This window comes from Podarcis vaucheri, assembly GCF_965113315.1.
Source record: "Podarcis vaucheri genome assembly, chromosome: 4".
Lineage (NCBI taxonomy): Eukaryota > Metazoa > Chordata > Lepidosauria > Squamata > Lacertidae > Podarcis > Podarcis vaucheri.
Genome location: NC_138762.1, coordinates 362,875 through 383,402, shown reverse-complemented (window position 1 = coordinate 383,402; position 20,528 = coordinate 362,875). Strand labels below are relative to the sequence as shown.

Sequence of the window (20,528 nt, the reverse complement as noted above, 5' to 3'; positions counted from 1 at the left end):
TTTTCCTCGTAGCCAATCCTTCACCTTGTAGGTCTTCTTCAGAGTCGGGGGCTTCGTCCTCTGATGCTCAACTCAGCGCTTTCCAAGGGGATCCTGATGTGCTTTTATCCCCAGACCACTTTCCATTTAGTTTTCCATAGAGCCCAAGACCTGGGAGGGCTTCCCTCTTCCTGCCCTAGCTGGCCGTCCCTAGATGTCCGGTGTGTCCAACATTTTTCTCTCAGACAGAATGCAAGCCTTCCCTGTTTGGCTCTTCTTTCTCAGGTCCATCTAAGGAGATGAAGGTGTCCTCATCCTTTGTTTACTAAATGTCTTAATTTGTGTATTACTCAGGCATATGGGGAAGACCTTGGGGACTCTCCACTCATTCTTTAAGGAAATGGCACCTTGGCTTGTTTTAAAGGACAATTTCCCGGTTGTTGACATCTGCAGGGCATCCCCTAGGACCTCGCATACGGTACTTTGGTGAAGCCCTATAAAGTAGATGGTTTTCCCTCAGCTGACACTGAGGAAAGGGGCTCAGAGGCTTGTTCATATTTGGTTTGGATGCAGAGGAATCCCAGCCCATCCTTTGGGGATCCCGTTTCTACACCCTGTTCCCTGAATACCCTCCAGTCCATTCTGGCCAAAAATGGAAATTGGTACCTACTGTGAATTTCTGTTTGAGGAGTGGACTGGAAGACATTCAGCCACCTCTCTTTTTCCCTCAGCATTCTCTTAGTCTGATTCCTATGTTTTTGTTTTCATGCATTCAGTGGAGGTGTAGCTGTGTTACTGACATGCTTATGTTCCAACTGAGCTTCTAGTATTGTGGTTCTTCAACAACCCCCAAGTATTTTGAAGAGTTTTCACTCACGTGGTTTTGCTTTTCAACTTTCCTTTTACCAGTGCTCTCATTCTTGGTCGGTTTTCTCATTTGAAGCCCAAAGTGACCATGTTGGATTGCCTTCGTGACTGGCAATTTAAATATATCTTGAATTTGATATCACTACAACATGTCTCACTGATTAAGTATCCATCTCAAGACCACTTGGCATATTTGGGTCAGGAGGATGATACATAGCTGTCAACATTTCCCTTTTTTTAAGGGAAATTCCCTTATTCCAAATAGGATTCCTCGCAAGAAAAGGGGAAAGTTGACAGCTATGGGATGATAGCATGCCCCCAGCACTAAATAACTATGGGCACCCAGTATCCTCACCCACAATGACTCTGTGGAAAAGCGGGTCCCCCTGGGAATATCTAGCATGTTGCACTTCCTGTAGCGTTTGTGTCCAGAGATAAGCCTGGGGCAGACTTTGTATGTGCTCGGGATGGAGAGCAGCCCTTTGGGCTGTGCAGGCTCCTCTCGGGTGAGGTGCCCGAAGAGCCTGGCATGAGCCTGACCCTCAGCCTTGGCTCTTGCAGCTCCTGGACACCTGGGATGCCTTTGCCTACCAGCAGCGGGAGGTCTCGGACTTCATTTTCTCACGGCGCCTCAGCATCATCGCTGAGCTCAGTAGTTCCCTCCGGAAAGCGACCCTGGAGCTGCAGGAGCTGCTGACTGTCGTGACAATGGGGCGTTTCCAGGACCCCTCCCAGAACCCCCGGGCCATGGAAGAGGAGCTGCGCACTCTCTGCCAGTCCTTCCAGGCCACAGTGTTGCGCATCACTGATCTCTGCCGTTCCCAGCGGATCCTGACAGGTGAGCTGCCAGGTGCTTTTTCCTTGCAAGGAGGGGGCTCTCTTCTTCTGGGCTGGGTGCGAACCCTGCTGCCGCCTGTTGCTGCCTCCTCAGGGGATTGCATGGACGTCACATTCATCACTGGGAAGCAGCGGGTCATCGAGATCCACATTCGCATCTGGCAGCTTTTCCGCATCATCACTGAGCAGATCACTGAGTGGAAGTGTCTGGCATTTGTCAAGGTAAAGAGACGGAGGGGGGGGGCTGGGCTGGCCTCTCCCTGCCCAAGGAGAACCACTCTTGGGGTCCCAAACCTCAGTCCCTCCCTCTCCCCCAGCATGCAACCCATGTGAGGCTGCGCAAGCATCTCTCCTCTCCTCTCCGCTCATCCCCACCCCCAGTTCAACACCGGCTTGGCCATGGAGAAGACCGAAGAGTGGCAGAAGGAGGTGATCAGCCTGGAGCACTGCCTGCCCAGCCCGAACCCGGTGCTGCAAGCCTGCCTGCGTGCCATTGCCAACCTGCAGAAGTACCTCCCTATCCTCCTGAAACTGGGCAGCCACTTTCTCAAGCTCAGCTGCTGGAAGGAGATCTTTGCTGGTGAGACCCTGGGGCTCCGACATGAGGCAGGAAGCACCTTGGCCCCTGCTGGACCCTGCCCTGGAGGTCAACGTGCTCCCTCCTCTCTTCCCATGGTGGGAGGGAGCAGTGGGGGTCAAGAAGCCAGCAGGCAGGGAGGTGGGGAAGAAGCCTCCTCTGAGGACTCAGACAGAGCCCATCTCCTCAGCTGCCCCCCCCCTCTCTCTCAGTGATGGGCGTCAAGTGCCCCCTCAACATGCAGTTCACGCTGGGGCAGCTCCTTTCCTACCCGCTCCTGGAGCACAGTGACTCCATCTTCAGGGTGAGTAGCTTGGCATGGCAGGTTAGCAGAAGCTGGGGCCCCTGGAGAAAAGGAGGCCCAGCCTGGCACCACCCCACCACTTGCTCCTGGGGGGCTGTGACCTTCCTTCATCCCCAGGTCTATGCTTTGGAGAAGAGCCGCCATTACGCCAGGGACACCCTTTTCCGCCTGGAGAGATCCTGGGCCGAGAAGCAGTTCCGCCTCGTCAATTTCATCCTCAACGTTCCCCACAAGGAGCCGCATCCTGAGCGCTTCCGCCGGCCGGCTGCTGCACGGCACCGCCAGCCCAAGCTGGAATACATCTCTAAGGACAGTGGCACTTACGTTTTGTCAGGTATGGCACCAGAGTTCCAGCCTCGGCTGCAGTGGCAAGGGCTCCCCACTTGGGGAGGGGGGACTGAGCTGTGGCCCAAGCAGAGAGAGTCCTCTGAAGGTGGCCCCTGCTGCGGGAGCCCTCACGCCTGTGTGGCGTGGGCAAAGGTGGGCTCTGCCCTCACCCTCTGGTCTCGGCCTCAGATACTGCAGAGCTGAAGGCAATGGTGGAGCACAGCCTCCTGACTCTCCAGAACATCATCCTCTCCCCGTTCTCCTCCGACATCCTGCTGGAGGCTGAGAGCTGGGCGTCCGTCCTGCGTTCCTTTGGTGAGGAGCTGGGGCAGGAGGCCCTGGGGGAAGGGCAGTTCTGCTGCAGCCCTCTTTTTTGGGGTGGGGGGCAGCCATAGCTCTGGGCCAGCTTGGCCATGAGGGAGGAGGGGCTTTGCAGCAAAGAGAGAGTCTTCCCTATCCTCATCTCCACTTTGCACCTCAGAGTCCCTCCTCGAGGCCTGGGTCCATTTCCAGCAGAAATGGGTCTTCTTGAACATTGTTCTCTACGAGATGGACATCAGTCTCCCCAGCTCTGAGCTGGTGAGTTGCAGACGGGCCCCTTTTAGCCCACGAGCCTCTTGGTTGCCCCTTGCACTGGTCCCCTGCCCGAAGCCCCTTCCTGCAGCCCAGCCTTCTCCCTTCCCCTTCCCTGCAGGAGTCGCGCTTCCAGCGGGTGGACAGCCACTTCCGAGAGTTCATACAGGTGACCTGCAATGACCCGCTGGTGCTGTCCAGTGTGAGGCCCCCCTGTGGCTCCTGCCGCGAGAGCCGCTTTGTCGGGGGTGCCTTGCAAGAAGCCTTTGTGGACGGCTCCAGAGACCTGCAGGTCATCATCCGGGCCCTGGACTACGTGCTGGAGGGCACGCGCATGGGCTTTCCCCGCCTCTTCTTCCTCAGCAACGAGGAGCTGATCAGCCTGCTGGCCACAGCCTCTGAGCCAGCAGAGGCCTCAGTCTGGGCCCAGCGCTGTTTCCCCGGTGTGCGCCAGCTGGCGCTCATTGTGCCCTCCGCTACCCACAACCGTGGCGCCTTGTCAGCCGAGCTGCCGGTGGCACAGGTGACGGGCCTGGTGGGGGACCAGGAGGAGGAGCTGGAGCTGTGCAGCATCGTTTGCCTCAGCCGGAAGGCCACCCAGTGGCTCTGCGCCCTGGAGCAGCGCATGAAAGAGACCGTCTTTCAGCAGATGCAGCAGTGTGTGGCCCAGCGCCTGGCACTGCGGCCCCAGCTGGATGTGGCCTTCAAGCATTGCCCTGGCCCCACCGAACTGCCCCTCCACATGGTGGTGGAGGGCTGGGCCACGCTGTGTCGCACCTTCCCCAACCAATGCGTGGTGCTAGCTGAGGAGGCCGTGTGGCGCGCCACCCTGGAGGAGGCCCTCTCAAATCAATGCTGCCAGCCAGAGCTGGAGCTCAAGCTAAGCCTGAAGCTGGAAGCCCTGGCCCACTACGTCCGCAACTTCCGCAACCTGCGCCCCTGCCGGCCCGGCAACAAGCAGCTGGGTCTGCTGCTGGAAGTGCTGATCACCGTGACGGTGCACCAGCGCGACACCCTTGCCCGGCTGCTCAGGTGCCAGGTGAGCTCCCCGCAAGCCTTTGAATGGGCCCGGCTCCTCAAGTACCACGTGGCCCTGAGTCCCGAGGGCGCCCAGGCGGCGGGGCTCCCTGCTGGCAGCCCCTGGGTGGGCAGCCCCCCCGGCTGCTGGGCAGAAGCCCTGGACCGCCGCTTCCGCTACGACTATGAGTACCTGGGGCCCTGCCAGCACCTCCTGGGGAGCCCCTCACTGGACAAGACCTTCCTGGGGCTGCTCTTGGCGCTGGACGACTTCCGCTGCGGAGGCCTGCTGGGCCACCCGGACGTGGGCAAGTCTCACACGGTGCGGGGGCTGGCAGAGGCTCTGGGGCGCCAGCTGGTCACCCTGCACTGCACCCTGCAGATGTCGGTGGGCTGCCTCTCCCGCTACCTCTGTGGGGCGGTGCACGCTGGGGCCCTGCTGCTGCTGGAGGCGGCGGAGCGCCTGGAGGCAGCGGTGCTCTCGGCCTTCAGCCAGCGCTTGGTGGACCTGCAGCGGATGTGCCAGAGCCTGCAAGGGGGCCGTGGGGGCACTGCCGGGGTGTCCTCGGGGGGCGGCTCCCCCCATTCCAGCCAGAGCTCCAAGAGCTCTGGGAGCTCTGAGGGGGAGCTGCAGCCTGCCATCCCCGTGCTGGAGCTGGGCACCGACGAGGCCGAGCCCTACCAGCCCCGTGTCCTGGGCAACATCCTCTTTGGGGGGCGGCTGCTGCGGGTGCGGGAGACCTATGGCTGCGTCCTCACCCTGGAGCGCCTCCCAGAGGCCCTGTGCCTGGCCATGCGCCCCCTGGCCATGCTGCCCCCCGACCTCACCCAGCTGGCAGAGGTCACCCTGCTGGCCGCTGGCTTCCGGGAGGCGACCCGTCTGGCAGAGAAGCTGACCCACTTTCTGCGCCTGGAGGGGGAGCTGAACCCGAGGCCGCGCCTGGGCCGTTGCAGCCTCGTCCGGGAGGTGGTCAGGGTGGCGGTCAGCATCCTCTTCAGCCCTCCGGCCGGGCAGGGCTCCCTGGCGCTCCGGTCCCGGCCCCCCAGCAGGGCTGCCTTCTTCCAGGGCCTGGAGGAGCAGCCGGCCATGGCCAAAGCGCTGTGCCTCTCCTCGCTGCTCAGCGGCCCGGAGTGCCCGCGGCTCCAGAACACGCGGGACTTGCTGCGCGAGGTCTTTCCGGGAGCCCCCCTGCAGGCCTTTGAGTCGCGGGTGCCCCACCGCCTCCAGAGCGCCTTGGTGGCCCAGCTGCACGAGGACAAGCTGCAGCCCCAGCCGGAGCTCCTGACCACCGCTGGCCAGCTCTTCCAGGCCCTGCTGGGGGCCCCCGGCGTCCTTCTGCTGGGACCTGCGGGGGCCGGCAAGACCACCATGTGGCGCACCCTGGCCAAGGCCCTGAGCCGGCTGGCAGCCAGCGATGCTGCCCCAGGGGCCCACATGACGGAGGTCAGCCCCAGCAGCCCCTTCCAGCCGACCAGCACCCTCTGCCTGTGGCCGAACTGCCTGAGTGTGGCTGAGTTTGTGGGGAGCCTGGAGGGCAGCCTATGGCAGGACGGGGTCCTCTCCCGGGTCCTGCAGAGAGCGGCCACCTCCACCCTGGCGCGCAGGACCGGGGAGGGGAGCTCCCAGGAGTGGCTGGTGCTGGACGGGGCGGCCAGCGCAGAGTGGCTGGAGCCCATCTCCGCCCTCTTCAGTGCCCGACCTTCCCTCAGCCTGCCCAATGGGCAGAAGCTGCAGATCCCCGAGAATGTCAAGTTCCTCTTTGAAATGCCCAGCGCCTCCAGCGTGGCCCCCTCCGTCTGCACCCACTACGCCCTGCTGTACTGCGGGGGGGCCGGCCTGTGGCGGGGGCTGCTGGCCTCGGGCCTGGCCCCCGTGTACCGCATGTACAGCCTGACCCAGGAGAGCCTGGCCATGCTGCGCAGCCTGGCGGAGGAGCTCTTCCCCACCACCCTGGCCTTCCTGCAGGAGCACTGCTGCTCGGTGCTGCTCCCCCACCCCCACCCCCAGGACCCCGTGGCCCAGGGCGTCCAGGAGACCACCACCTTCCTGAGGCTCCTCCTTGCCCTGCTGGAGCAACACCTGCGCCGGGACCGGGTCAAGCACCTGCCTCCGCCTCCTCCTCCTCCTGCTGCTGCCGCTGCTGCTGCCACTCAGGAGTCAACGGGTAAGTGACCCCCCCCCGGGACCCCAGGGCGTGGGGAAGGAGCCTCTTCCCATGCTGTGGGGCTATTCCCGTAGATCCCTATTATGCCCTTTGTGTGTTCAGTGGTGGAGAGCCTCCTTGCCCTGGCTCCGTTGAGCATGGAGCGTGGTGGGGAGCCCAGCTCACCCCAGCCCTTTCCCCCCAGACGCCAAGGGCACCGTCTTGGACAGCCGCACTGCCTCCTTGTCCCGGAGTCTGGACGACACCGTCCCTGCCCACCACCACTTGCTGGTGCAGAGCATCTTTGTTTTTGCCTACATCTGGGGCTTCGGAGGCCACCTGCACCCCAGGTACTCCGGACTCTTTGCACGCTTTGCCCCACAAGGAGGGAGGTGTTCATCATGGCCCGTGGGGGCAGGGGAGAGCCAGGGAAGGAGGAGCCTTTGGAAATGCTAGTAAGTGTATGGAAGGAGATTGTCCTCTGTAAGCTTCCAATAGTTTGACCTCACCCCCAAAGGCACACTCCTCTGTAGTCTCCCGAGACAGACGGGCGCCAGCTGCCACTAGCTGATGTTGTGTACTGAGGCTGGAGAAGTGCAAGTGAGGAAGAGACCTTGGGGGAGGGGAGGGGAGGGGAGGACCCAAGCGGGTGGGAGCCTGCAAAGACACCTCCGAAGCCAGCAAGGGGCAAGTGAAGAGGTGAGTGGCACTAGAGGTCCTCCATGGAGGCAAGAGGGCTCTGTCCCTCTCCTCATTCAGCTCTTCTTCAGCCCCCCCCCCCTTGTCTGGTGGTGGAGCGTGGGTTGCCAGTGCCCAGGGCCACACCGGGGGGGGGGGCGGGAAATGGATGGAGAACACACACGTTCAGCTGCCTCAGGGGGCCGCGTCACCCAGGAAATTACAGCTGCAAAGAAAAGAAGAGTTGTTCTGTTGTCTGGAGAGGTCGCTTCCTGGTTGAAATGTTTTGCCCCTAACATTTTTTTCCCTGGGGCAACCACCCCCGGGGCCCCCCATGCTATGCCCCTGCCCCCAGGCAAGGCCCTGCGACGACAAGGAGGCCTCGGAGAGACCCACTTCAGACTTGGAACAGGACAACCCATGGAAAGCCAGCAGCCAAGATCCTCTCCTCTCCTCTCCTCTGCCCTCTGGACCTTGGGCATCACAGTGGTGCAGCAGAGCTGCTTTCGGAAAGGCTGACTCTCCACAGGGGCCAGAACATCTTACTGTACATGCAGTACTGTACATGGGTCCCCTCCGACTCTACGATTTGATATGATTCTGTTATATTGGGGGTGCTGGACAGGCAGGGTGTGTGCGGGGGTGGAGCAGCATTTTGGCACTGCGGCCTTGGGGGCTTCAAAGAGTTCTTCCCCTGCCCCTTGTCTCCCTCCAGGCACTGGCCTGTCTTTGAGCACTTTGCCCGCCAGGCCCTGCACAGGAGCCAGTTCTCCATCAAGCTCCCCACCGGGCCTTCCGCCTTCGACCTCTGCCCCCTGGCAGCGGATGGCACCCTGGAATCCTTTAACGGGTCCTATCTATCCAACCGTGTCAAGGTCCTCCCAGTCACCTTCTCCGTCCTGCAGCCCCAGGTAGGGCCAGCCCCGGCGGGGGGGGGGGCATCTCTGGCTGGGGAGCCCATGTGTGTTCTGCCATTCCTTCCTCCCTCCTCAGCATGAGCGGGCGCTCTTCGTGGTGGACCTGCTCCTGAGCAGCGAGCGTCCAGTCCTGCTGGTTGGGGAGCCGGGCTGCGGGAAGTCCTCCTTTGCAGAGACGCTGGTGCAACCGAACCACAGCTACCACCGGGTCTGCCTCACCCCTGCACTTAGACCCGCCCACCTGCGCCACCTGCTGCACAAGCGCTTCCTCAGCCTGGCGCGAGACAAGGGCAAGCCCGGGCGGGGGGCAGCTGCCAAGGGACGCTGCCTCTTCCTGGTGGAGGACCTGCACTTGGCCTTTGTGGGTGAGCCAAGGGGGCTGGGGAGGAGAACGTCCTCTCCCTGCTCCGTGGGGAGGCCGTGAGGGATTTTGCCACAGCTCTTATGGTCCTCCTCCTCCTCCTCCTGTCCAGATTCAGCCCGGGGCTCGAGCCCTGTGGTGGAGTCCCTGCGCCAGGCTCTGAGCTACCAGCAGTTCTACCACGGAGAGACCCTGGAGGTGCAGCACTGCCCGGCCACCGGCTTCAACTGCTTTGGCACACTCTCCGTGCCCATGACAGGCGCCCTGCCCCTCTGCCCTCGCTTTGGCAGGCTCTTCAGCACTGTGGTGTTGCCGCTCGTGACCAGAGACTCCCTGCTGGGCCTGTATGTGGAGCCGGTTCTGTGCTGGCTGGAGAAGTTCCCCCTGCTGACCCGGCAAAATGAGTTGGCCTTGGCGCTGGTCAGGGCCACCATCAACGCCTATGAGGCGGCCAAGAGCTTGTTCCCGCCCTCTCCCGCCTGCTGCCTCTTCCACTTCTCGCTGCACGACATCCAGAAGGTGTTCAAGGGGCTGTTCCTGCTGCGGCCCCGCCCAGGCATCCACCTCAGCAGTCCCCTGGAGGAACAGAACTTCAAGCAGGCGTCCAGCCGGCGCACCTCTGGGGTGACCAAGATGAGCATGGGGACGGGCTATACTGCCCTCCTCAGCACCCGACTGGTCGTCCGCCTCTGGATACACGAGTGTCTGTGCGTCTTCTGTGACCCACTGCAGAGGGAGCAGCAGCGGGAGCTCTGCGAGCAGATGCTGATGGACGTGGCCATAACCGTCTTCTGTGCCAAGTGCAATGTCCTACGGGTGGCGCAGAGGACCTGGTCCTCCAGCCCCCCCAGAGACCAGGACCACCACCCGCCCAGCAGAGCCGGCGTCACCTTCCAGCTGCCCAGCAGGAGCTTCAGCCTTGATGCAGAATGCGCAGCGCAGGAGGAGGAGCCGGAAGAAGAGAAGCCCCTCTTCCCGTGGAGTGGTGAGGTGGGCTGCCCTGACCCCTGGGACCCAGTGGAGCAGGCAGCAGCGCTGGCCTTGGACCGCCCAGACCCTGGAGAAGGCCTGGCCGTTTTGGAGCTGGAGAGCGAGACCACAGAGGCGGAAACCACAGAGGAAGCTGCAAGGAAGCAGACCCCTACCTCCCAGGGCCGGTCCCCACGTGACCGGTGCCGGGCGTCCGCCAGCCGGTTTCCCTTCCACAAGGCCAGGCGCCATGGCTCTCCCAAGAAGGAGAGCACCGGCCCCCTGCTGCCCTCCCACCTCCTGCTTCAGCCGGGTGAGGAGCTCCGGGACGTCGTCTTCAGCAAGGACCTGGGCCCTGACTCCTACAGCCCCAACACCCACAACCCTTACCAAGAGAAGCTCTGGAAGACCCTGGAGAAGCAGCTGAAGCCCTTGCTGCCCAAAAAATTCCTGCTGTGCTTGGAGGCGCTGAAGCACATCGTGCGCCTGAGCCGGCTCTTCTGCGGCCCCGACCGGCATGCGGCCATGGTCTCCTTTGCCCGCTGCACAGGGCGGAGGACCCTCGTGGCTCTGGCGGCTCGGGCCACCGCCTCGCTGCTGATGGAGATCCCGGCCAAAGAGGATGAGGCAGGGGCCCTGGCCTTGCTGCGATTGGCCAGTTGGCAGGCAGGCATCATGGGCAAGCGAGTGCTGCTCCTGGTGCACGCCGGCATAAGCCTGGCCAACGTGCACCTGCTGCTGGCCCTGATGGCCGAGGGCACGTGCCCTGGCCTCTACAGCCCAGAAGACACCATGGCGGTCATCCAGGCCCTGCTGCAGGAGAACCAGAACATCAAGCGCAGCATGCGAGAGGAGCTCATTCTGCACAGGTGTGGGGCTGGGGCAGCCTTGGCCCAGGGGGCTGGCAAGGGAGGACTTGGCTCAGGGCTCAGGTCCTGCCTTCTGGCTTTCCTTGCAGATTCTTCCAGTTTGTGCGTGCCAACCTGCATGTGGTGCTGCTGCTGGGGGGGGCTGGCTCCTTGGCACTGCCGCCCATCACAGCCACAGCCCTGGCCCAAGTGCTCAGCAGCCTGGAGGTCTATCAGCCGTGGAGCCATGAGTCCTTGGTGGCAGTGGCCTCCAAGCACCTCATGTACCACCAGAAGATTTCCACCAAGCTCGCTCGAGGTGGGTGAAGCAGCAGCAGCTGGGCGTGGGGAGGAAGGGCACACAGCCCTGTGCCCCCCGCAGCAGGCCTCCCTGTGTGCCCACCAGGCCGCCACCCCCCACTCCCTGCTTGCTTGCCCACTTGTTCTCCCCTCTCCTTGGTCTTGGTGATGGCAGCATCCCAATCTCTGTCTCCATGATGGACACCCCACCCCAAGCTCTGACCTGGGCAGATATGTCCATTCTCTGTTGTTAGGGCTGACGTCGATACATGACCTCAAGGACTTGATGCATCGCACGGCCGAGGCTGCCTCCCAGATCCATTGCTGTACCATGGCATACATGACTTCCCTGGCGGCCCACCTCCCCCTCATCAGCCCCAAGACTTTCCTGGATTTCCTGGACACCTTCCTACTGCTCTTGAGCAGTCTGCAGGAGAAGAATGCCAGGCAGCTGGATCGGTAAGTGTGGCTCTTCCACTCAGCGGGGAAGGGGGGCGCAGCAGTGACACCAGCAAACCCAGTTTTCACTGCCTGGGACTTCAGGTAAGGCCTCTGGGTCCAGCCATGTTGCTGCCGTGGGGCGGGGCCAGGAGCTTGGCTGTGGCATTCTGGAGCAGCTCAAGCCGGTGGGATGTGGAGGTCCTGCTGTGGGGGCCCCACCCCTGCTCAGTCACTACTGGAAAGCAATGCGTTTCTTGGCTAACACTGGGAGTTTGTTTCTTGGTTCTGGGGCTGTGGAGTCCCACAAGGCTCCATTCTGTCTGCTGTACCTTTTAACGTCTACATCAGACCACTGAGAGCCATCATCAAGGGATTTGGACGCCATAAGTATTCTGGTGACAGGAATCTGCCTTTCCATTGACCCCAAGAGTGATTCAGTCCTGGGGACCTGCTGTTGTCCCTCTAGTCCAAATGCTCAGTGTGATATTGAGATGAAGAAATGCTACTCTAGGCTGCATGAGCAGAAGTTTAGTGTTCAGATCAAGGCAAGTCATAGTGCTATTCTAATCTGCCTTGGCCAGACCACACCTGGAATACTGGGTCCAATTCTGGGTGCCACAATTTAAGGATATTTATTGACAAGCTGGAACGTGTGCAGAGGAGCACAACCAAGATGATCAAGGGTCTATAAATCAGGCTTTATGAGGAACGGTTAATAATAATAATAATTTTTTATTTATACCCGGCCAGAACCGGGCTCAGGGCGGCTAACACCAATAAAATTACAATAAAACATAATAGGAAAGGGGGGAAAACTGTTAATTAAAATACAGGTTAAAATACAATTTAAAATGCAGCCTCATTTTAGTAGTAGCCCATAAATCAAAACCATATGGGGAGGGAAACATAAGGGTCAGACTGAGTCCAAACCAAAAGCCAGGTGGAACAGCTCTGTCTTGCAGGCCCTGTGGAAAGATGTCAAGTCCCGCAGGGCCCTGGTCTCTTGGGACAGAGCGTTCCACCAAGTCGGGGGCAGTACTGAAAAGGCCCTGGCCCTAGTTGAGACCAATCTAACCACCTTGCGGCTCAGGACCTCCAAAGTGTTGTTATTTGTGGACCTTAAGGTCCTCCGCAGGGCATACCAGGAGAGGTGCTCCCATAGGTACGAGGGTCCTAGGCCGCATAGGGCTTGAAAGATCAAAATTAGCACCTTAAGCCTGATCCTGTCCTCCACCGGGAGCCAGTGCAGCTGGTAAAGCACTGGGTGAATGTGATCCTGTGGCAAGGACCCTGTAAAGAGCCTCGCCGTGGCATTCTGCGGTTGAGAGATTTTGGTATGTTTAGTCTGAAAAAGAGGAGACTGGGAGAGATATGATAGCCATCTTCAAATGTCTCAAGGGCTATCACATGGAAGAGGGAACAAGCTTGTTTTCTCCTGCTCTGGAGGGCAGGACTGGAACCCATGGCCTCAAGTGATGAGAAAGGAGATTCCCACTAAACATCAGAAATAACTTCCTGACAGAACTGTGTGGAATGGACTCCCTTGCGAGGTGGTAGACTCTCTCTCACTGCCTCCATTTCTTCCCCTTCTGTTTGCCAGGAGGTGATGGGCCCAGTGGCCATGATCTTCGTTTTTTTGATGTTGAGCTTCAGACCATATTTTGCGCTCTCCTTTTTCACCCTCATTAAATGGTTCTTTACTTCCTCCTCACTTTCTGCCATCAAGGTTGTGTCATCTGCATATCTGAGGTTGTTGATATTTCTTCCGGCAATCTTAATTCCGGCTTGGGATTCATCCAGCCCAGCCTTTCGCATGATGAATTCTGCATATAAGTAAAATAAGCAGGGAGACAATATACAGCCTTGCCGTACTCCTTTCCCAATTTTGAACCAATCAATTGTTCCATATCCAGTTCTAACTGTTGCTTCTTGTCCCACATAGAGATTTCTCAGGAGAAAGATGAGGTGATGAGACGTTCCCACTTCTTTAAAAACTTGCCATAGTTTGCTGTGGTCAACACAGTCAAAGGCTCAATGAAACAGAAATAGATGCTTTTCTGGAACTCCCTAGCTTTCTCCATAATCCAGCGAATGTTTGCAATTTGGTCTCTGGTTCCTCTGCCTCTTCTAAATCCAGCTTGCACTTCTGGGAGTTCTCGGTCCACATACTGCTTAAGTCTGCCTTGTAGAATTTTAAGCATAACCTTGCTAGCATGTGAAATGAAATGAGTGCAATTGTGCGGTAGTTGGAGCATTCTTTGGCACTGCCCTTTTTTGGGATTGGGATGTAGACTGATCTTCTCCAATCCTCTGGCCACTGCTGAGTTTTCCAAACTTGCTGGCATATTGAGTGTAGCAGCATATTTGAGTGTATTGAGTGCACAATACACTCAATATGCTGCAAGAATATTGTATGCTAAGATGTGGAAAGAGAAAGCTGTCCCGACAAAGAACCAATGGCCACTTAAACTAATAGAACATATCCAAGTAGCAAGCATAAGGGCCAAGATAAGAAATATAGAAGGAAAAATAGTAACAAGCGTGGGAACAATTTGAGGGATACTTAAAACAATGTGATATCAAGATAAATTTACCAGCAGTGATTAATATGTGAGCAGCAGCAAACAAAAGTAAGGGTTATGAATAGAAGGAGAAAAGAGTAGATCAGGGGTTTCCAACTCATGTGCCATGTCACCCTGGGTGCCCTGAATGATGGTTGGGGTGCTGTGGGCAACCCTGGCCTCTGCCTCTCTTTCCTTCCCTTCCTCTTCTGATGCCCCCTCACATCTCTGCCTCCCCAAGGCTTGCATGGCTCCAGGTGAATGGTGTCCCTTTGGTGGGTCAGGGGATGCTGGTTGCCAGAAGCTGAGGCTACCTTGGAGGAAGCAAGCAAGTGGGCGAAGGAGCCCAGTCCGCCAGCCCTTGTTGCTGGGAGTGGACAGCCGAGTGGGAGGCCAGCCAGGCAGGCTGCTATATGCTGAGCTGAATAGGATCCAAAATGCAGCAGTCTGAGTGGTCCTAGAACAATAGGATTCAGAATGCAGCAGTCTGATTGGTCCTAGGAACAATGCAGCAGTATGATTGGTCTGCAGGGGCCACCCAATCCGGCTCCAGGTGGAAGTGAATCCACAACCTGATTGGCCTACAGGAGAATCCCGGAATTAGCCAATCATGTGCAGCCCATTGAGTAAATAATGGTTATAAAGCAGATATTTTAGGAGAACTTGCATTCCTCCTCACCACTATGACCTGAATATATATATATATATTTATAATAATATTTATTAGTTTTCCAACAAATTGAACACAACGTTACAAAAAACTACAAAAGAAAAAACCTACAATAATACAATACAATACAAAAAAGAAAAAAGAGAAAAAGGAAAAAAAACTACAAAACATTAACATACAACTAACAAAACACAACAAAAACCATTTAAAACACAGTCCAATTTCAATATCTTATCTTTCTTTCACTAATTTCCACGACCTCCTCACACCTCCCTTTCTGTATTCCACTTCTATTGATTGTTTCAGCAATTCCTTTCCATCTTCCTCTGTTTTCTATCCCATAATTGTCTTAACACATTCTAACCTTATTTTCCCCTTTAATGCTCTAATAATCTATTTATACTTAATTCCTTATAACATTTCTACTAAAGCCATATAACTTCATTCCAACATCTTTCTAACATTCATTAATTTTACAGTATTTCTATAAATAGTCTTTAAACTTTTTCCAGTCTTCTTCCACCGACTCTTCTCCCTGGTCTCGGATTCTGCCAGTCATTTCCGCCAATTCCATTTTTTTTAATGATATTTATTAAAGTTTCAAAGAAAAGAATTAAATGAAATGAAATGGAAAAAGAAGAAAAAGAAAGACAAAAGTAAAAAGAAAAAAAAATACAAAATACAAAAAAAGATTAAAAATGTTTTTTTAAAAAATCAGTCTGTTCATACCTTACATTCATTTCCTTGTTTGCCTGACCTCCTCACGCCTCCCTTTTTTGTATTCCAATTCAGTTAGTTAATTCAGCAATTTCTTTCCCTCTTTGTTTTTATCTTAGTCCTTTAACATAATATATTATAACTTTGGATTCTCACCTGTTAACAATCCATTTTTACATACACCTTTATAACATTGCTGCTTAAACCACTTAACTTCATTCTGTGTGTGTGTGTTGTTGTTTTTTTGGAGATCTTATTTTCAGAGTTTATTTTCTCTCTTTGCGCTGTGGTACCTAGCATTTTCCTTTTTTTAAAAAAATGAGATTTATTAATATTTCACAAACAATAAAAACAAATTCCAACAAATTCCAACATTCAAACTACAAAAGCAAAACAAATAAAAGATACACAGTAGAAAAACAGTTGATAGAAGAAAGAATAAAGAATAAAGAATAAGAACAAAGAGAAAAGCCAAAAATCAAAACTGAAAAATAGATTAATATTTTCAAATCTTATATTTTCTTCACTAGTTTCTTGACCTCCTCACACCTCCCATTTTGTATTCCAGTTCAAATATTAAATTCAGCAAATCCTTACCCTCTAACATTCATCCTTACTCCATATGTTAACCTATTATTATAAATATCCATTTCCAATTATCAATCCCTATTTACATTTCTTAAGCATCTCTTTACCAGTACCACTTATTTCACTCAAACGTCATTTCAACATTCCTTAATTTTACAGTGCTTCTGCAAGTAATCTTTAAACTTCTTCCAATCTTCCTCCACCGACTCTTCTCCCTGGTCTCGGATTCTGCCAGTCATCTCTGCTAATTCCATGTAGTCCATGACCTTCATCTGCCAGTCTTCCAGTGTGGGTAGCTCCTGTGTCTTCCAATATTTCGCGATGAGTAATCTTGCTGCTGCCGTTGCATACATAAAGAAAATTCTATCCTTCTTTAACACCAATTGGCCGACAATGCCCAGGAGAAAGGCCTCTGGTTTCTTAAGGAAGGTATATTTAAATACCTTTTTCAGTTCATTATATATCATCTCCCACAAAGCCTTAATCCTTGGGCACGTCCACCAAAGGTGAAAGAATGTACCTTCAGTTTCTTTACATTTCCAACATTTATTATCGGGAAAATGATAAATTTTTGTAAGCTTGACTGGTGTCATGTACCACCTGTATATCATTTTCATAATATTCTCTCTTATGGCATTAGATGCCGTGAATTTCATACCTGTGGTCCATAACTGTTCCCAGTCAGCCATCATAATGTTATGTCCAACATCTTGTGCCCATTTAATCATAGCAGATTTCACCGTTTCATCCTGTGTATTCCATTTCAACAGCAAGTTATACATCTTTGACAAAATCTTACTTTTGGGTTCTAGCAGTTCTGTTTCTAATTTTGATTTCTCCACCTGGAAGCCAATTTTCTTGTCCAAATTGTATGCCTCCATTATCTGATAATAATGAAGCCAGTCTCGCACTTTGTTTTTTAATTTCTCAAAACTCTGCAATTTCAGTCTATCCCCCTCTTGTTCCAAAATTTCCCAATATTTCGGCCATTTGACCTCCATATTGAGCTTTTTCTGAGCTTTCGCTTCCATCGGTGACAGCCACCTTGGGGTTTTGTTTTCGAGTAGGTCCTTATATCTTATCCAAACATTAAAAAATCCTGACAATATGGTGTGTTTTTTGGTTTTTTAAAAAAGATATTTATTGGAAAAAGATTTTTTTTAAATTACAAAAAAATAGAAAAGACAAAATTACAAAGAAAAAAAGACAAAAAAATAAAAAGAAAAAATAAAACCATCATTTTCAAATCCTTCAATTTCATTACCTCCTTTCCATGACCTCCTCCTCCTCCCATCTCTTGTATCTTGATTAATAATTATCGCAGCAAATCCTTTCCATAATTCATAATATTCTGTCTTTACATTACCTTACTCTATTTTCATCTTCTCTTATAAAAAACCTTAAAACTTAAGACTTAAATCTTATTTTTACCAGCTTCTCATAACCATAACCTTTTTACCTAATTCTTTAAACATTTTTACAAGAGCCAAATAAAACATTAAAAAAAAGAACAGTTTCGGGTTAAGTACGGACCCGAGGTACCACTGTATGATGTATACTGAAAAATGCATTAATAAATAAAAAGGGCCAGGAAGGGTGATGGAGAAGGTCCATCTGTGAGCATTTTTCAGGACTTTGATTCACAGGATAGCTGAGTTTACCTGAAAGACCTTTGTTCATGGGTGCAGGAGGGATGGAGAGGAGCCCTTGAAGGGAAGCAAGAGTTGCCTTCTGACAATCAGCCAAGAACCAAGGATTGCATCCTCACCCCATTGAGAGGAACCTAAGTAGCCCCCCAAGTTGCATTCTCTGTAGGCATCCCTGGTTCAGAGGGCGTCACGTATCTGTCTGAGGCATCCTATGAAGGGACTTCAGGCAACCAGATTAACTGACAGACCTGGGTGGGTGTTGGACCCCCGAGTCCTGTGCCCCAGACCCCCTCTGTCTGCCTCCTCATGGGGTGCTTTCCCCACCTGCAGGATGAAGATGGCCCTGCACAAGATGGGGGAAGTGAGCAAGAAGCAGCAGGAGCACACGCGGGACGTGCGCTTCCTGCAGCAGAAGCTGGTGAAGATCAAGGAGGTGAGTGAGACCGGCCAGTCCTGTTCCACTCAGTTGCTGCCTGCCTGCTTGAAACGCTCAGCTCCCAGCTGGCTTGACACCTGGAATAAAGCACCTGGAATTCACTGGGCGCCATATGCAAGTGAAGGACTTGGTTCAAAGGGCTTAAGAGCTGCCCATTTTGCCCCAGCAGCAGAGCAAGACAAGGCAGAGTCTGCCTTTTCCCACCAGCTGGGCTTTGTGCAGAGCTGGAAGTCTTCCCAAGGGGAGGCCGCCCACAGAGTCTTCTCCACCAGAGCAGCCTCTTCTGGGCTGGCAGCTCAGTTGCACTGACCAATTTACTGGAGCAGAAGGAACAGCAGGAAAGGGATTTGAAAAGAAGCTGGGAACAGGGCAAGGCTTGTCAATAAGATTTGGATATTCAGAATGGAATCAGGAAGAAAGGGGAAATCGTCTTTTATCCCATTCTATTGTGGAGGGTTAGAAACTATAGAAAGTGGATTTGGACAAACCATAGAGGCAAACCTGGCTCACAGCATGTTGGGTGTTTTGAATCTTGGGGAGACAGAGGCTGTGTGGGAAGGTGGTTTCCATGCCCAGGAGACAGATCAGTTGCCTGTTCTGGGCAGGGCTGCCCTCTCTCTGAAAGAGCAGACACATAGCTTGGGGTACTCCTGGGTACATTTTTCAGTAGAGGCTCCAGCAACTGGCTAGGAATGCCTCTGACCAGCTAGCTGCAGCCATATCTGGAGGATCCAACCATCACAGCCCCCACACTGGACTACTGCAAGCTCCAGCTAGCACTGACGGTCGCATCCTGGCTGCTGACAGGGGCATCTGCCCTGTCTGCCCACACACGTGGGCCAGGTTGAAGGGTCCTGTGTTAATATATGAAGCCCTTGACAACTCGAGGAGCCCTTGGGTCCCAGCTCCATCGCAGGTCACCTGGAGGAGTGCTGCTGGTTGTCTCCTGTCTTGCAGGGGCCAAACTGGCCTCCCTGAGGAGCCGGGCATTCAGCGCTGCCAGTCGCCCTCTTCCAGCAGAGACGCGGGAGGCACTCTGGCTTTGGATTTCCAAGTGTCTCTTGAAGACTTCTTTTATGCAGACTAGCCTATGCAACTGCTTGAATTTGATGGGCTAGTGACTTTGATGTTAATTTATATTTTATCGTATGAATTGGTGGTATATAAGTATCTAAAGATATAAAAGCAAGGTGGGTCCCACAAAGCAAAATCATTTAGCTGACAAAGACCAGAGTCGAGAGGTGTGTCTTCTCGTGAGGACGGCCGTGGTCTCTCTGGTGTCAGAGGGCCCAGAATCCAAGTTGTGGTGGATCATTTCTTAGGTATTTATCCCTCCCCGCTTCCTGTCCAAGGAGCCCAGGACAGCAAACAATAGCAAAACAATCAAAAGCAATACACAGATTTTTAAAACAGTGAATTTTCCTCAGTGCCAGGCTGAACAGGGATATTTTGAACTCCCACTTCTAAGTTAGTGCTAACTGAGGCAGATGCACCTCACCAGAGAAGGCTGCCCCCTGCTATGTGTGAGAGAGGCTTTGGGGCGCCCAGCGAGCCAGTGCGCTTCCCGCAAGGAGAACCAGAGCCGGCCGCAGTGAGAACTGGTCGCTGGACTGGATGTGGCCTGAGCCAGCGGCAGCCAGTGTCCTGGAGATACTGCTGTGTTTTAGGGGGTTGGTGGCTTTGGGGTGGTCTCCCTTCGCCCCACCCATCCTCCTTGCCTTGCAGCAAGTGATCTGCAGTCAGCGGGAGGTGGAGCGGGAGCAGGAGGTGCTGAGGCAGCAGGAGAAGGAGTGTGAGCTGTATGAAGCGCGCATCGATGCTCTTACCAAGGAGCGGGATGCTCTGGAGAAGGGGCGAGAGCTGGCCATGAGGAAGGTATGGGGGCATGGGGGGGGGAGGAAGGTCTTGCTCAGTCACCAGGCCCTCCTGCCGCTGCCACCTGGAGGGAAGGTGTGGCAGAGGGGGCAGGTGAGGAGAGCCCTTGCCCGCCTCATCCCAGAGGGACCCTTCTCTTCTCAGGTGAACAAGGACTACAAGGAGGCCCTGGCCATGCTGCGGCTGCAGGACATTGAGGAGCTGCGCAGCTATCGCCAGCCGCCAGAGACGGTGGTCATGGTGACGGACATCCTCTGCCTGATGTTTGAGCAGGAGCCGGGCTGGGAGAATGCAAAGCTGCTCCTCAACAGGGACAACTTCTATGAGGTGAGGCCCAGAGCCCTTCCGGTGGCCCTTCCGGTGCTCTTGGGGCTGGCCCCGCAGCCGGAGCCTCAAGGCCCCACTTCCCCTCTGGACCGGCCGCCTGGGGAGAGAGAGACCCCAGCCTAGACCAAGCGGCTGTTCCAGCTGCGCCAAGTCCTTGACAAAGGGAGGGGCAAAAGCAGCCTGTTTCCTCCTGGGAGGGGGTGGGGGGGCATGGCTAGCGAAACAGCAAATGTGGATTTGATTAGCATGGAACCACCAGTGGATAAAACCTGAAACCATCAGCTGCAGTAAGAGAGCAGGAAAGTAATTGAGCACAAGAGAGATACTGCAAACACATCACTGCAGTCCTCACGAGGCATGGGAAATATCCTTAAGGAAGAAGACATTATACTGTATATATAAAATTATCCCTCAAGGGTTGTAGAAAAAGTGGCCTTTTCCTCCTCCAAGGGACTCTTGAGTCCCCTCAAGCCATGACCAACCAGAGGAGAGTGGATGGAGGCAGGATCCAGTGAAAGCAAGGCAGATCTTTATATTTCTGTTGCAACAGAGTTCTTCCCCCTCCT

The 20,528-nt window shown here is 54.4% G+C and overlaps 1 protein-coding gene across 3 annotated transcripts in view; it reads left to right on the top strand.

Annotated features, from left to right (window-relative positions):
- The window catches only part of DNHD1 (dynein heavy chain domain 1), a 46,992-nt gene that overhangs the window by 18,452 nt on the left and 8,012 nt on the right, over window positions 1–20,528 (top strand). For 2 of the 3 annotated variants that reach the window (XM_082220192.1, XM_082220191.1), the window contains exons 14-30: window positions 1,408–1,684; window positions 1,778–1,905; window positions 2,065–2,263; window positions 2,473–2,564; window positions 2,682–2,898; window positions 3,081–3,206; window positions 3,373–3,470; window positions 3,586–6,646; window positions 6,831–6,975; window positions 8,019–8,214; window positions 8,297–8,585; window positions 8,694–10,419; window positions 10,509–10,717; window positions 10,953–11,157; window positions 17,655–17,757; window positions 19,486–19,635; window positions 19,780–19,962. In XM_082220192.1, the coding sequence (XP_082076318.1) occupies window positions 1,408–1,684; window positions 1,778–1,905; window positions 2,065–2,263; window positions 2,473–2,564; window positions 2,682–2,898; window positions 3,081–3,206; window positions 3,373–3,470; window positions 3,586–6,646; window positions 6,831–6,975; window positions 8,019–8,214; window positions 8,297–8,585; window positions 8,694–10,419; window positions 10,509–10,717; window positions 10,953–11,157; window positions 17,655–17,757; window positions 19,486–19,635; window positions 19,780–19,962 (7,404 nt within the window). The remainder of the gene's footprint in view (window positions 1–1,407; window positions 1,685–1,777; window positions 1,906–2,064; window positions 2,264–2,472; window positions 2,565–2,681; window positions 2,899–3,080; window positions 3,207–3,372; window positions 3,471–3,585; window positions 6,647–6,830; window positions 6,976–8,018; window positions 8,215–8,296; window positions 8,586–8,693; window positions 10,420–10,508; window positions 10,718–10,952; window positions 11,158–17,654; window positions 17,758–19,485; window positions 19,636–19,779; window positions 19,963–20,528) is intronic. The other variant, XM_082220193.1, reaches the window with a different exon arrangement.